Source organism: Trachemys scripta, chromosome 4 (genome assembly GCF_013100865.1).
Source record: "Trachemys scripta elegans isolate TJP31775 chromosome 4, CAS_Tse_1.0, whole genome shotgun sequence".
Lineage (NCBI taxonomy): Eukaryota > Metazoa > Chordata > Testudines > Emydidae > Trachemys > Trachemys scripta.
In genome coordinates this window covers 135,382,719-135,398,012 of record NC_048301.1, presented here as the reverse complement: position 1 = coordinate 135,398,012, position 15,294 = coordinate 135,382,719, and the positions used below count along the sequence as shown (strand labels likewise).

Below are 15,294 nucleotides of genomic sequence, written 5' to 3'. Positions count from 1 at the left end.
TTCCCCTACACTATCCCATCCCATTTTCTCTTCCAGACACTCCAGCAATAGCTCAATGATCTTCCACCCAATCTAGCTACATGCTCACCTGCCTCCTGCATCCACTCTGCTCCTCCTCCTCTGCTTTCCCTGGGACATCCTGCTCAGCGTATTGTATCTCTAACTCCTCCACAGCCAGTGTGTCACCCTCCCCTGACCCTACCAGAGACATCTTCCCCGGATATCTCTATCCCCCACTTCCCTGGGGCTTGTCATGTCTTTTGCTGTTGCACCCTGCTCTCATCAGCTCTTTTCCCATCTCCTGGACAATACAAGCCAGGGCAGCTTTTAGCGGGGCAGGAGGGGCTGGGAAATAAGCCCCCATTCAGCAACATCTTCTTGAGCACAGCGTGCCTGGCATGATGCTTCTAACCCATGATGGATCTGGCTGTTCCCCATTGATACTAACCAGCCCGAGAGTGTTCCCATGCCAAGGACTCCCTCAAGGGCCAGTCTGTCTCAGTAACTCAAGGGTTAAATACCTCCCGGGGATCTTGATTATCCTCAATCCAAACTTCACTATCCCCAAGGACTCCCGGCCTGAGGTCACATCCAAAAGCAATCCAGATGTGTTAAATTCAGTACCACACAGCCAAGACACCCAAATCCCCTTAACTCCACCCACCGGCATTGACCGATTGCAGGAAGTGTTTCTGGCTTCCTGATCCCAGCTGCAATTAAACTGATTGTTGAAGACACCTTTGAGTATTTCCCCTTTGCAGTGGCAATCCCTGGCATGGCTGGGACCATGCGGGCGAGGGGGAAGGTAGAAATACAACTAGGGCCACACAACTGTTTCCCATTTTTCAACCCACTTTTCAAATGAAACTTTCCCAAAAAAGATTCTGCTCATTCCCAGTGTCGGCTTTGTGTCCAGGCATTGAGGGCCTGAAAACCAAAGTGTTCTGGGTGCGTAATCCAGTCTGCGGAGTGCTGTCCACAAGAACAAGGGTCAGGTCAAATATCTAGAGCTTCCTTTGGAAAACTAACCAATAGCACCAGTTGGAGCCGCCCCACCAAATTTCTAGGATCACTAAATATCTTCCCTGGGGAGATATTAAGAGGCAAACTGAGAGTGTGTGACACAAGAAGAGCTTTGTTAGCAGGGATGGGGAAACCAGCAGCCAGCTGGGGAGAGCTCAGCAATAACAGCTCACCTATCTGTAGTTATGAATAATAAGTAAACACCCAGTCCTGCCCCTTAGGGTATGTCTACACTACGAAAGTAGTTCAATTTTACTTAAAGCGAATTTGTGGAACCGATATTACAAAGTCGAACGTGTGTATCCACACTAAGGACAGTAATTCGACTTTGTGAGTCCACACTAACGGGGCAAGTGTCGACATTGGAAGTGGTGCACTGCGGGCAGCTATCCCACAGTTCCCGCAGTCCCCGCTGCCCATTGGAATTCTGGGTCGATCCCCCAATGCCTGCTGGGGTAAAAAATGTGTCGAGGGTGGTTTTGGGTAACTGTCATCATTCAACCGTCACTCCCGCCCTCCCTCCGTGAAAGCGCTGGCAGGCAATCAGTTCGCGCACTTTTCTGGTGATTGACAGCGCGGACACCACAGCACCGCGAGCATGGAGCCTGCTGCGATCATCGCTGCAGTTATGGCCGTTGTCAACACCTCGCACCTTATCATCCACCTTTTTCAGAAGCAGATGCTGAGAAATCGGGCAAAGAGGCTACGGCAGCGCGGTGAGGACATTAAGTCTGAGAGGGGCACAGACCTCTCACAAAGCACGGGACCCCGCGCCATGAACATCATGGTGGCAATGGGTCATGTTGATGCTGTGGATCGGCGATTCTGGGCCCGGGAAACAAGTACAGACTGGTGGGACCGCATAGTGCTGCAGGTCTGGGATGAATCACAGTGGCTGCGAAACTTTCGGATGCGTAAGGGAACTTTCCTGGAACTTTGTGAGTTGCTGTCCCCTGCCCTGAAGCGCAAGGACACCTGGATGCGAGCAGCCCTGACTGTCCAGAAGTGAATGGCCATAGCCCTCTGGAAGCTTGCAACGCCAGACAGCTACCGGTCAGTAGCGAACCAATTTGGAGTGGGCAAATCTACCGTGGGGGTTGCTGTGATGCAAGTAGCCAACGCAATCGTTGAGCTACTGCTCTCAAAGGTAGTGACCCTGGGAAACGTGCAGGTGATCATAGATGGCTTCGCTGCGATGGGATTCCCAAACTTCGGTGGGGCTATAGATGGAACTCACATCCCTATCCTGGGATCGGCCCACCAGGCCAGCCAGTACATTAACTGAAAGGGCTACTTTTCAATGGTGCTGCAAGCACTGGTGGACCATAGGGGACGTTTTACCAACATCAACGTCGGATGGCGGGCAAGGTTCATGATGCTCGCATTTTCAGGAACTCTGGTCTGTTTAGATGGCTGCAGGAAGGTATTTACTTCCCAGACCACAAAATGACTGTTGGGGATGTGGAGATGCCTATAGTGATCCTCGGGGACCCAGCCTACACACTAATGCCCTGGCTCATGAAGCACTATACAGGCGCCCTGGACAGTGAAAAAGAACTCTTCAACTACCAGCTGAGCAAGTGCAGAATGGTGGTGTAGTGTGTTTTTGGACATCTGAAGGGGAGATGGAGAAGCTTACTGACTTGCTCTGATCTCAGCGAAACCAATATCCCCATTGTTATTGCAGCTTGCTGTGTGCTCCACAATCTCTATGAGAGCAAGGGGGAGATGTTTATGGCGGGGTGGGAGGTTGAGGCAAATTGCCTGGCTGCTGATTACATCCAGCCAGACAGCGGGCGATTAGAAGAGCCCAGTGGGACGCACTGTGCATTCGGGAAGCTTTGAAAGCTAGGTTCCAGAGTGAGCAGGGTAACCTGTGACTATTAAGTTTGTTTAAACAGAAGCTGAACCTGCCCCCCTTTCTTTACCCAGTTAATGTTGACTATCCTCTCCAGTTACCAACCCCCTTCCCCCTCTTCCAACACACCTTTAAAAATCAAATAAATGAAACTTTGTTCATTAACACCGTTTTCTTTATTAAGGATTTCATGGTAAACTGTTGAAACTGGGATGCAGACTGTGGTGGGGAGCGGGTGTAGTGATGGAAAGGACACTTCTAAACTCGAGGAATGACAGGCTCCTGCTCCTAGAGCAGTCCGCAGTGGTGGACTGGTTGTTTCAACGGAGGCTGCCACCCCTCCTTTTCGGGACTCTGTGTGTGGGGGCTATGTGACTTTGTGGCGGGGGAGGACGGTTACAGATCCCCTGCTGCATGGCTCTGTCATCCAGGCTAAGGACCGCTGCATAAGATCTGTAACCGCCCTCCCCCGCCACAAACTCACATAGCCCCCCCACACAGAACATGAAAACCACCTCCCAGACTGACCAGGGTGCCTAGTGACTGCAATGTGTGTGTGACCTTCTGCTGAACCTGCCCCCGTGTCTGTACCCTGGTAAAGGTGACTGTGCTCTCCAATTACCAACCCCCTTCCCCCCTTCAAACACACTCTTCTCTAAAAGAACATGACGGAAACAGTAATTAACGGAAACTTATTTTTTATTAACAACTACATAGTTAGGGGATGAAACTGGGACGGGGGCTTGGGTGAGGTGCTTTTGGAGTGAAGGAAAGGACTTATCAAATCTTTGGGAATGAGAGCCTTCTGCTACTTGAGCAGTCTGCAGGGGTGGAGTGACTGTTTTCACAGCCCCTGCCGCCCCTCCTTCTTGGGACTTTGGGTGAGGGGGGGATGGGACTTTGTGGCGGGGGAGGGTGGTTAGAGATAGAATGCAGCGGGGCTCTGTCCTCCTGCCTCCGGTCCTGCAGAACATCTACAAGGTGCCGGAGCATGTCCGTTTGCTCCCTCATTAGTCCAAGAAGCGTTTGAGTCGCCTGCTGGTCTTCCTGCCGCCACCTGTCCTCCCATTTGCTGTGTGATCGCTAGTATTGCGATATGTTCTCCCTCCACTGGGTCTGCTGTGCCGCCTTGGCTCGGGAGCAGCCCATAAGTTCTAAGAACATCTCGTCCTGTGTCCTTTTCTTTCGTCGCCTGATCTGCGCCAGCCTCTGGGAGGGGGATGCTAGGGTAGCTCGGGAGACACTCGCAGCTGTGGGATGGGAAAAAGGGAGTGAATTCCTCACAAAGATACAGTTTTGCAAACAATGAATATAGTCTTTCTCTATGAACAAGACCATGCACAGTACCTATCACATGTGCACTCAGTACAAGGTCGAATTTTTGGCCTTCCCATTGAGTGCCTGGGGTCTTGCTGTACAGATCACACAAGCGGGGCCGGACAACGGAATTCGGCTAGCAGGAGGACATGGTAAGCCGTAGACTTTTGGCCGCTTAAAGCTTAATTTATACCAGTGCCCTCCTTTCATGTTCCAAGCAACACTCCTAGCGTTGGCCAGTTCCTGCTGCCGGCAATCCGACCAGCATGAACTCTGCCCCTGTCCCACCCACCTCGCGGCTTTCCCCGGGAAAGATCCCTGCATGCTGCCCCTGTCCCGCCTCCACCACGTGGCTATAAACCGCCAGTTACAGTTATGTAAAGGAACAGGCAATCAGTCCCAATACTAACATTCTCCTAATTCAAAGCAGGTCACCATGAGTGATATCACTTTGATGAGGATTTTGGAAACAGAGAAAGACCGCATGCTGCGTGAATGCCAGCAAACACCAGGGCCGTATGCCACCATGCTTTGCGAGGCAATGATCCTGGAGTACTTGCTGCTAGCCTGGCACGGAAAAGTTTCCTACAATGGAGGACACAATAAGGCCACTCTCCCCAGGAACCTGATGCAAAGGCTTTCACAATACCTCCAGGAGAGCTTCGTGGAGATGTCCCAGGAGGATTTCTAGCACATACCAGCCTCATGGGGGGGAGGGCTACCAAATTCAGACTCCATTTTGGTCAGTATCAGGGGATTTTAAAAATTGTAAACTTCATGGTTCCAGATATTTGAATCTGAAATTTCACGGTGTTGAAATCATGGGGGTTCCCGACCCAAAATGCAGCTGTGGGGCCAGGTTGCAAGGCTATTCTAGAGGGGGTCCCAGCATTGCCACCCTTAGTTCTGAGCACTGCTGGCAGCAGCACTGCCTTCAGAGCTGGGTGGCCGGAGAGCAGCAGCTGCTGGCCGGGAGCCCAGCTCTGAAGGCAGCGTTGCCACAGCAGCAGCACAGAAGTGAGGGTGGCATAGTATGAGAGGGGTCATCACTTTTTTGGGTGAGGAAGGGCTGATCTTAGGGGTGGGCAACAGCCCATGGTGTCATGGTCAGGGAGGTGATATGCTCCCTGTCACAGAGTCCCCGGGCGATGCTCTGGAACTGCTCCCCACAAAGCCAGTCAGGACTTTGGGGAGCCTCCTCTCCCTCGGAGCAGACCGTCTTAAGGGCAAGAAGCTCACACAGCTTCACCTCCTGGGTCTTTCCTGGGAGCATTCAGCATATGCCCCTCCGTGCGCTTCCCACAGCAAGTCCGCCCAGGTGTGGTCCTGGGGAATGATTAGGGGTCTGGAGCACATGACTTATGAGGAGAGGCTGAGGGAACTGGGATTGTTTAGTCTCCAGAAGAGAAGAATGAGGGGGGATTTGATAGCAGCCTTCAACTACCTGAAGGGGGGTTCCAAAGAGGATGGAGCTCGGCTGTTCTCAGTGGTGGCAGATGACAGAACAAGGAGCAATGGTCTCAAGTTGCAGTGGGGGAGGTCCAGGTTGGATATTAGGAAACACTATTTCACTAGGAGGGTGGTGAAGCACTGGAATGCGTTACCTAGGGAGATGGTGGAGTCTCCTTCCTTGGAGGTTTTTAAGCCCTGGTTTGACAAAGCCCTGGCTGGGATGATTTAGTTGGGAATTGGTCCTGCTTTGAGCAGGGGGTTGGACTAGATGACCTCTTAAGGTCCCTTCCAACCCTGATATTCTATGATTCTAGCTGCAGTCTGCTCTCTGGTCAGGATGCCAGGGTAGAGACACAAGTATTCAGCAGGGAGCCCAGCTGCAAGCCCTAATCAGGGCTGGCTCAGAGGAACACGCTGAGCTGAGTGCTGACAGCTGAACTGAGCCACAGAAGGGCTATATAAACCCTGAACAAACCTCAGAGAAGGCTTGACTGGGAGGAGACAGGAAGGTAGTATTACTGTCACCTTACCAAAGGGGGAAGCCTTTGGGACAGGAGACCCTGGGGAGGGTCTGGGAGGAGCACTAGCTGTGGGGAGACGGGGGAAATGCACGAATGTTGTAAATAAAGAGTCGATACTTGGGTGATCCAGCACAAGACGGCATGGAAGGCTCTTTATTATACCAGCCTAAACACAGGGTGCAGGCATAAAAGTGGGAGAGCCAGCAAAGAACCCTGTGACTCTCCCCCTACATTCAGCCATCCCAAAGTTCCTTAAACCTCTGAGTGCTGGGACTGGAGCCAGGGAGGGACAGGGCTGGGGGCTCCCAGGCTGGGGGCTCCTACCACATACTGAGCTCCAGCTGCTACTCCCAGTCAGGCTGGGGAAGGACGGGTCTTCCTCTTCCCCTGCTTGGGCCGCACCCTGGACCAGGTCAGACCCATCTCTAGGATTATCTGTTGGTGGCAGGAAGCTCTGTGACTCTCTGCTCATAAGGCAGCACTGCCGCCAGCAGCTGCATGAAACTATGTGGAAATTCCATGACTCCCCTACAATAGCCAGATTTCCTGGGGTAGACCAGCTTTCACAGTCTCTAATGCATTTTTCACAGCCTCCTGGGGTGGAACTTACCCTAAGTCCTATAAACATAACACCCTGCAACGCAGCTCCCCTTTGCTGCCCCCTTCCTTAGCTTGTAGACATCCTACCAACTGTAACAATCTCCCAACCAATAAAGCTATATGCCAGCCACAGCACACACGCCAGTATCAATGTGGTTCAATGACTATAAGTTCATATCCAACCCTCAGGATAAGTCTGAGAACAGACCATTCTTGCTGTTACAACCTGAGTCTGTCAAAGGGTTTTTCATCTTATTATTTGAGGGACTGGGGGAAATGTAATTGCAGGATGGCAGAAGACTCAGAAGGAGCTCAAACTATTAACAAATAAATAAATGCCATATGTGAATGTTTGCTGGGAGGGGGAATTAGGAGGCGGGGGGAATAGGGGTAAAGGGGATTGGGGCTGCAGCAAAGGGAGGGGGATTATGAGGAGATCAGAGGGGTTGGGGGTTCAGGTGAGGGATATTGGGTTCAGGTGATGTGATGGCAGGAGGGAGGCTGAGTGGGTGTCAGTCACGCCCACATTCTTCCCTCCCATATGTGCCCTGGGATCGGGCAGTACTGTCCCTCTGAGGGTGGCTGGAGGCATAATGTGAGCAGAATCTGGGGTTCTCCCCCTTTAGGGGGCTCTGAAGTCCTCTCCTTGCCCCTGTGCATGTGCTGGGATTTGGGGGGACCATCTCTCTGAGGGTGTCTGAGCCCATCTTCCTGCCCCTTGGTGTGTGCCAAGATTTGGGGGTCCACACCCCTTTATATGGTGTCTGGCCCCTCTAATGGCTTCCCCTCCTGTGTGCTGGGATCTCGGGACCCTGCCCCACTAGGGGATATCTGACATTCTTTCCCTGCCCCGCATGGGAGCCGGCATCTAGGGAAGCCCTGTCCCTCTGGCGGGGAGCTGTGTGCAGCCATCCCAGGAGCATGCACCAAAACCACACCACTAGATCCGGATGAGGAACTAAGAACAAGAAATCTTGGTGCATAACACAAGCTCCCAAGCACTGACCAGGGGAGTGGGGCTGAGAACACCCACTGAGATGAATGGAGCTATTGTCCCAGGCTATATCATCTCAATGGGTGCTCTCCTACAGCGCATACCATCACACCGAGATCCATGGGCCCTATCACAACTGCACAAGTCAATGCATAACGTGCACAATTCAGTGCTATAATGAGGTGAAATGGATCTCTCAGGGTACCCAGGCACCTTTCCTTTGATCACACACCTGGGGGCAGAAAGAGGGACTCACTTCCGCCAAGTGGAACAGCCCCCTGAAACCATCTTGTCTTAGTCACAGTTCTGCCAAGCTGCTCCAGCTAACCCCTCCCCTGTTCAGTAGAGCGACACCTACACGCTGAGGACAGCTGGAGCCCAGGGGCTCTTGGCAGCTCCAGGGCACGGTTAAGGACCAGGGGCAGGCACCTTAACTCTTCATTGCTTGGTTTTCAGATGGGAGAGTTTTGCTGGGTTCGACATTGTGGAACGGTGCATGGAACCTTTGGGCAATGTTAACTCCATAGTTTGCCAGTGACTTAGCACTGACTGCCTGGCACACAAGGGAACAGGAGATGTGGACACAGCTCTGCTACAGCTTGGAACAAAGTCACAGCGTGCGAGAGAGGCGACTGTGTTTGTGAGAACTCCAGAGACTCAGCATCCCAGGAAGTCACACGGGAACACAGAGACAAAAGGAGGGAGAGCCAAGATGGATCCCACAAAGCTGGGGGTATTGAGGCAGTTGTTGCTGTCAACACAACCTCTGCCTTTAGCTCAGCTTTGCCAAGCCAACCTGAGGATTCTCTGATGCTGGATTCCAGCTGAATAATAAATGTGACGCCATGTTGCTGCAGATACAGATTGCATTGCTCCCAGCAGATAACGAACCATGACAGCCCCATGCCAAGGGGTTTCCATCTTGTCATAGGTAGAAACCTGCCCCAGGATAAAGGGGCACCAGCAGAACTGGTTTGCCCATGTCCCACCCCAGGCTGTGCTCATGTTTCCTCAGAATTCTACTCCGCTGGCCCCAGGAAATCATCTCACCTCTCCCTGCCCATGGAAGGAGTGCCTTGTAACTGCAGGGATGCGGCTGCCCCCAGCTCCGGGCCAGGCACAGACTCTGTTAATGGTTCATTCACTCAGGGATAAGAGGCTGGAGCAGCCCCTGATGGAGAGCGAGACCCAGCGGGGATAGGACCAGCTGCTGCCAGGCAAGGACCTCACTGCCTCACGGACACCTTGTCTCTCTATCTTCACAGCGGTTGCCGCTTAACCTGGCAGAGAGACTGTCCAGGTAAGTGGGAGCTACTGGGGCCACCTGAGTCCTGCACAGACCCGCCGTGGCATGGCTGGGGCCACAGACACACAGACAGGACAAACTGGGAGGAGTGGTAGATTCACTGGAGGGCAGGGATAGGATACAGAGGGACCTACACAAATTAGAGGACTGGGCTAAAAGAAATCTGATGAGGTTCAACAAGGACAAGGGCAGAGTCCTGCACTTAGGACAAAAGAATCCCATGCACTGCTACAGATTAGGCTAGGGTGGCTAGGGAGCAGTTCTGCAGAAAAGGACCTAACGGTTACAGTGGATGAAAAGCTGGATATGAGTCAACAGTGTGCCCTTGTTGCCAAGAAGGCTAACAGCATTTTGGGCTGTATAAGTGGGAGCATTGCCAGCAGATCAAGGGACATGATCATTCCCCTCTAGTCGGCATTGGTGAGGCCTCATCTGAAGTACTGTGTCCAGTTTTGGGCCCCACACTGTAAGAAGGATGTTGAAAAATTGGAAAGAGTCCAGCAGAGGGCAACAAAAATGATTAGGGGACTGGAGCACATGGCTTATGAGATGAGGCTGGGGGAACTGGGATTAGTTAGTCTGCAGAAGAGAAGAATGAGGGAAGATTTGATAGTTGCTTTCAAGTACCTGAAGGAGGGTTCCAAAGAGGATGGATCTAGACTGTTCTCAGTGGTACCAGATGACAGAATGAGTAATGGTCTCAAGTTGCAGTGGGGGAGGTTTCGGTTGGATATTAGGAAAAACGTTTTCACTAGGAATGGGTTACCCAGAGAGGTGGGAGAATCTCCTTCCTTAGAGGTTTTTAAGGTCAGGCTTGACAAAGCCCTGGCTGGGATGATTTAGTTGGGGATTGGTCCTGCTTTGATCAGGGGGTTGGACTAGATGACCTCCTGAGGTACCCTTCCAACCCTGATATTCTATGATTCTATTGTAGGTTCTATGGTGAGTAAGGGAGAAGCACCCAGACTGGTATGTTATTGTAGGGTCTTGACTCTCACAAACACAGCTTAGCAAATTGGGGAAAATGTTGTGAAGATTTGTTGCCCCTTACAAGAGAAATTGGACTCAGTTGAGGTACTGATCTGCCACTCCTTGAGCTCTGGGAACACTTTTGCAAATTCTCATCAAAAGTGATTTTTAGATTGAAAAGCTGAAACATTAACTGCAAGGAAGTGCTGATACTTAGGAGGAGAGGAAAATCCACAGGAAATGCTGCACTGAGAATATAACCATTGGGGTGGTTATTGTAGGGTCTCTGGTGGCTACAATGTTGTAAGCAGAATGGTTTGTTATTGTAGGTCTACCCACAGCATTTGTTATTTTGGCAGGGCTGGATGATTGCAGACACCCCTCCTGTCTCCAGGGAGGTGGGGTAGGGGGGAAGGTCACAGGGAACTGATGGGTATCTCCACCACAGGGCATCCCCAGTGCCATCCCTGCTGGAATCTGCCGAGGGCCCATCCACACCACAGATGCTGATCCTGAGCTGCTCCTCCAAGCTGCGGCTGCTAGAGGGGACACTACAGAGGGGCTTCCCCAATACATTGCCGGTGACAAGAACCCATCTTTTTTCCCATGTGCCACTTCCTGGGACGGGGATGGGAGCAGGGCAGAAAGTTCTCTCTCCCCGGGGTGATGGGGTGGAGATTGGGCTGGCTGGGGTCAAGACCCTACTCCCAGGTGCTGGCTGCTCTCCCAGCCACCCCCTCCCCACTCACATCTCCTGTCTCCCAATGTCCAAACCCAACAAATTCCTGCTGCTCATCCAGCATAGCCGGCGGGACCTCCCCAGCCGGTCACAGGGCAGATTGGCTCCATATCAAACAGTTACACCACAGGCAGGCTCTGTGCCAGCCAATCACTGCATGGCCAGGCTCCGTGCCAGCCAATCAAAGACCTGGGTAGCTGTGACTCCCTCCATGATTCCATGCCATCACATGGCTCAAGTGTGTGGGGGGTCACCAGCCCCTTTGTCCCCCCTCGTCCTAAATCAGGAGAGTAAACCTGGGGTGGTGGTTAGAGACAGGCCCCGCCCCGGCCCTCGTCCCTCAGACTCCCTTCCCCATATCTCTCCCCTCCACATCCCTGCCCCCTCCTTGCCCCTCACCCCAACCCCTAGCATACCCCACATCCCCCACTCGCTCCCCAATCGCCTCTCCTTGCTGCTCCTCACATTCCCCTGCCCCCCATCTCTGGTACCCAGAGTCTGGGGCAGCCATCTTCCCTGGCCTCAGCCCCCTGAAATCATTGTGAGGTGGTGGCCATGTTGACTAAGGGCAGCCTGTGGTGTCAGCCCCATTGGCAGGGATGGGAGAGGGAGGCCATGTTGGAGAAGGGCAAAAACCTCACATAATGTGCAGACGATCACGAGATGCTGAAACCCCCCAATAAATACTGGGTGGCTCCAAACAGAGTTGTGGGAGTGGGAATTGCTGCCCCTCCCCCAGCTCTGACCCCCACCACCTCTATGTCTTTGGCAGGTCTATGGCACTGTGATGGCCATAAACCGGGGGAACCCAGCTGCGCAGGAGGTGCTGGTGGATTCATGGCCTGACTTCAAAGTCGTCCTCACCCGGCCGCGCAGAGAGGTGAAGCCCCTCAGCCACCGCACTGCACCTTGGGAACTGGATGGCTCGGGAGGATGTAGAATGGGACCCGAGGCCTTTCCTCACTGGGGGACCCCAGGACAGGGAGCCAGATTGGCTCCGGGAGGAGACCGGTGCTGGGATTTGGTGCCCTTCCCCCCTAAGGGGGCCCAGGGCAGGGACCAGGCTGGCTCGGGGGAGAGGGGGCAAGCAGATCAGTCATTCCATTGGGAATTCTCCAGTCTTGGCTGTATGTCTTCCCCTACAGGTGGCATCGGATGACTCTGATTTCTACACCAACACATACACAGTGTACTACCGGGACCTAGGTGCCCACCGGGCGCTTCTGGGCAGTGCGGATGCTGTCAACTGGGGACAGACCTTCTGCATCCTTGGTAACATGTGCCCCAAAGCATCTGGGAGAGTCGCACAGCAACTGAACATATAGGTCCTGTCTGGGCCAAACCCCAGGATCCCGCCCTACAATGCCAGCCCCAAAGCTCTTTGCTCCCCTCAGGCTGCAAGGCTGCTCCCATGAGCCCTATGCAGGGCAGGAACATATAGGGTAGCCCCTTGCCAGTGCTGGGCTGGGGTCAGCTCATCTGACCACACCCTCTTCCCTGAGGGCTGGGGCTGGGGGTTTGGAAGCTCAGATTCCTGTCCCTCCCAACCCATGTGCCAGGCTGGGCTCTCCACACATATGGGCCCTTTTGTCACCACCATTCAGTCCCTTTCCCCACTGTTCATGGCCCATCGCTGCCCTCTGCAGGGCTCCAGGATGGAGCGTATGAAGTCTCCAAGGACATCGCCGAGGCTAAGGGGATCAAGCTGGAGGTGCTCCGCTACTTCACCTATTTTCACCCAGATCCCAGCTCCATGCCTGAGATCAGGTTAGTGTCTGCCTGTGTCACAGGGCCCCACAGGGGGCATCATACGGAAGGAGGCAGCCTAAGGGGTGGGGGCATTGGCCAGCATGGCACTGGGATTAGGGTGACCAGACAGCAAGCATGAAAAATTGGGACAGGGGGTGGGGGGTAATAGGCACCTATATAAGACAAAGCCCCAAATATCAGAACTGTAAAATCAGGACATCTGTTCACCCTAACTAGGATGCCCAAGATCTGGCTGGCTATTCCTTATACAGGGCCAAGGGCATTGGGGTCCTGTTGCCACCAGCAGAATCTCAGTGGGATTGGCACTGAGCCCAACCTCCTTCAGGGACATTGCAGGGACTGGGAAGCGTAGCCATCGGGTGGGTCAGCCATGGGGAGGGAGATCCCTCTTCAGCGCCTGCACAGGGCCCCCAGCCTCTGCCAGGAAACCCTGATGCAAATGGCTTCTGTGCCACCAATGGCACCCCATCCATGGACCCTGGGGACCAGGCACTCCTTCAATCAGCCATCAGACCTGGCAGGGCTTGGGCAGCGAGAGAGCGGGCTCCCCCCCATCCCTGCACCACATCTCACCTGGCCCAGGATGGAGAAGAACCTTCCCTGTCCACAGCCTGTTCAGACCTCGGCTTCTCACCCAGGACCCATACCCCAAGCTCTGAGCGCTGACCTTTGGGGCTTGACCCTGCTGCTCTCTGCCCCCCTAGGCTGGACCTGGCCATGAGGCTCTCGTCCCTGGATGTCTCCCACGCCGACCTGCTGAATGAGACATGGGCCTTTGGGGGGAACGAGAAAAGCAGGAAGTACCTGGCCAGCGTGATCCGCCACTTCCCCAGTGTCTGCCTGCTGGATGCTGCTGGCCACCTGGTCAGCTGGGCCGCTTCATACCCGTTTGGTGCCATAGGGCTTTCCTACACTCTGCCCCAGCACCGGCAGCGCGGCTACATGGGGATGCTGAATAATTTGATAGCCAAGCGGTTGCACGCACTAGGCTATCCCAGCTACGGCTATGTGGCTATGGAGAACTACCCCATGCAGAGGTTGCAGGAGAGGCAGGGCTTCCAGCGCCAGCCCAACCTGTGCTACTTCATTCTTCATAACCCAGCAGCGGCAAAAGCCCCCACATTAACCCCCAGCCCAGCACAAGGCACAGCCCCCACATGAGTCCCCAGCCCAACCGCCCAGGGGACCTGACAAGGGAGCGGGGCAGGGGAGTATGGGGATCATTGTTAGCCAAGTGAAATCAGTAACATCTCCCAGCTCTAGCCTCACATTGGGCCTGCGACCCCCAAGCCCCACAGGCCTTGCCCTCCCGCACAGTCCTATACCCACCTTTAAAGGGTCTGTCCTACTCTTCCGAGCCCATAACCTGCCCTTCTTGATGGCCCCTACCACCCCAGACCCATACACACAGCACCCCTGTCCCACTTCCCTACACTGCCCCATCCCGGTTCCTCTTCCAGACACTCCAGCAACGGCTCAATGATCTTCCACCCAATCTAGCTACATGATCACCTGCCTCCTGCATCTGCTCTGCTCCTCCTCCCGTTTTCCCTGGGACATCCTGCTCAGCGTATTGCATCTCTACCTCCTCCACACAGTGTGTCACCCTCCCCCGACTCTACCAGAGACATCTTCCCCGGATCTCTCTCTCCCCTGTTCCCTGGGGCTTGTCACGTCTCTTGCTGTTGCACCCTGCTCTCATCAGCTCTTTCCCCATCTCCTGGACTATACAAGCCGGGGCAGCTTTAAGTGGGGTGGGAGGGGCTGGGCAATAGGTCCCCATTCAGCAATATCTCCTTGAGCACAGCGTGCTCTAACCCATGATGCTTCTAACCTATGATGGATCTGGCTGTTCCCCATTGATACTAACCAGCCCGAGAGTGTTCCCATGCCAAGGACTCCCTCAAGGGCCAGTCTGTCTCAGTAACTTAAGGGTTAAATACCTCCCAGGGATCTTGATTATCCTCAGTCCAAACTTCACTATCCCCAAGGACTCCCGGCCTGAGGTCACATCCAAAAGCAATACAGATGTGTTAAATTCAGCACCACACAGCCAAGACACCCAAATCCCCTTAACTCCACCCACCGGCATTGACCGATTGCAGGAAGTGTTTCTGGCTTCCTGATCCCAGCTGCAATTAAATTTATTGCTGAAGACACCTTTGAGTATTTCCCCTTTACAGCGGCATTCCCTGGCATGGCTGGGACCATGCGGGGGAGGGAGAAGGTAGAATTACAGCTAGGGCCACACAGCAGTTTCCCATTTTTCAACCCACTTTTCAAATGAAATTTTCCCAAAAAAGGTTCTGCTTGTTCTCAGTGTTGGCTTTGTGTCCAGACACTGAGGGCCTGAAAACCAAAGTGTTCTGGGTGCGTAACCTGGTCTGCGGGATGGTGTCCACAGCAGCGAGGGTCAGGTCAAATATCTAGAGCTTCCTTTGGAAAACTAATCAATAGCACCAATTGGAGCTGCCCCACCAAATTTCTAGGATCACTAAACATCTTCCCTGGGGGGACTTTAAGAGACAAACTGAGTGTGTGTGAAACAAGAAGAGCTTTGTTAGAGGGGACGGGGAAACCAGCACCCAACTGGGGAGAGCTCAACAATAACAACTCACCTATCTGCAGCGGCGTATTATCGCCTAGGCCGACAAATCTGAGCACCCATGGAGAAGCTCCCCTGCTCCAGCTCGCCTCCTCCGCGAGCGCTGCCACGTCCTATTTCTCTTCCCTCCCTCCCAGCGC

At 53.7% G+C, this 15,294-nt stretch overlaps 1 protein-coding gene across 1 annotated transcript; it reads left to right on the top strand.

The window, feature by feature from the left end:
- The first annotated feature begins 9,031 nt into the window (after nucleotides 1–9,031).
- Nucleotides 9,032–13,710, top strand: LOC117876565 (glycine N-acyltransferase-like protein 3). Its single transcript, XM_034768824.1, has 6 exons — nucleotides 9,032–9,065; nucleotides 10,489–10,621; nucleotides 11,552–11,659; nucleotides 11,925–12,051; nucleotides 12,426–12,546; nucleotides 13,254–13,710. The coding sequence occupies exons 2-6, from the start codon at nucleotides 10,544–10,546 to the stop codon at nucleotides 13,708–13,710; spliced, it is 891 nt and encodes a 296-aa protein (XP_034624715.1). The 5' UTR covers nucleotides 9,032–9,065; nucleotides 10,489–10,543.
- The last annotated feature ends 1,584 nt before the right edge of the window (nucleotides 13,711–15,294 follow it).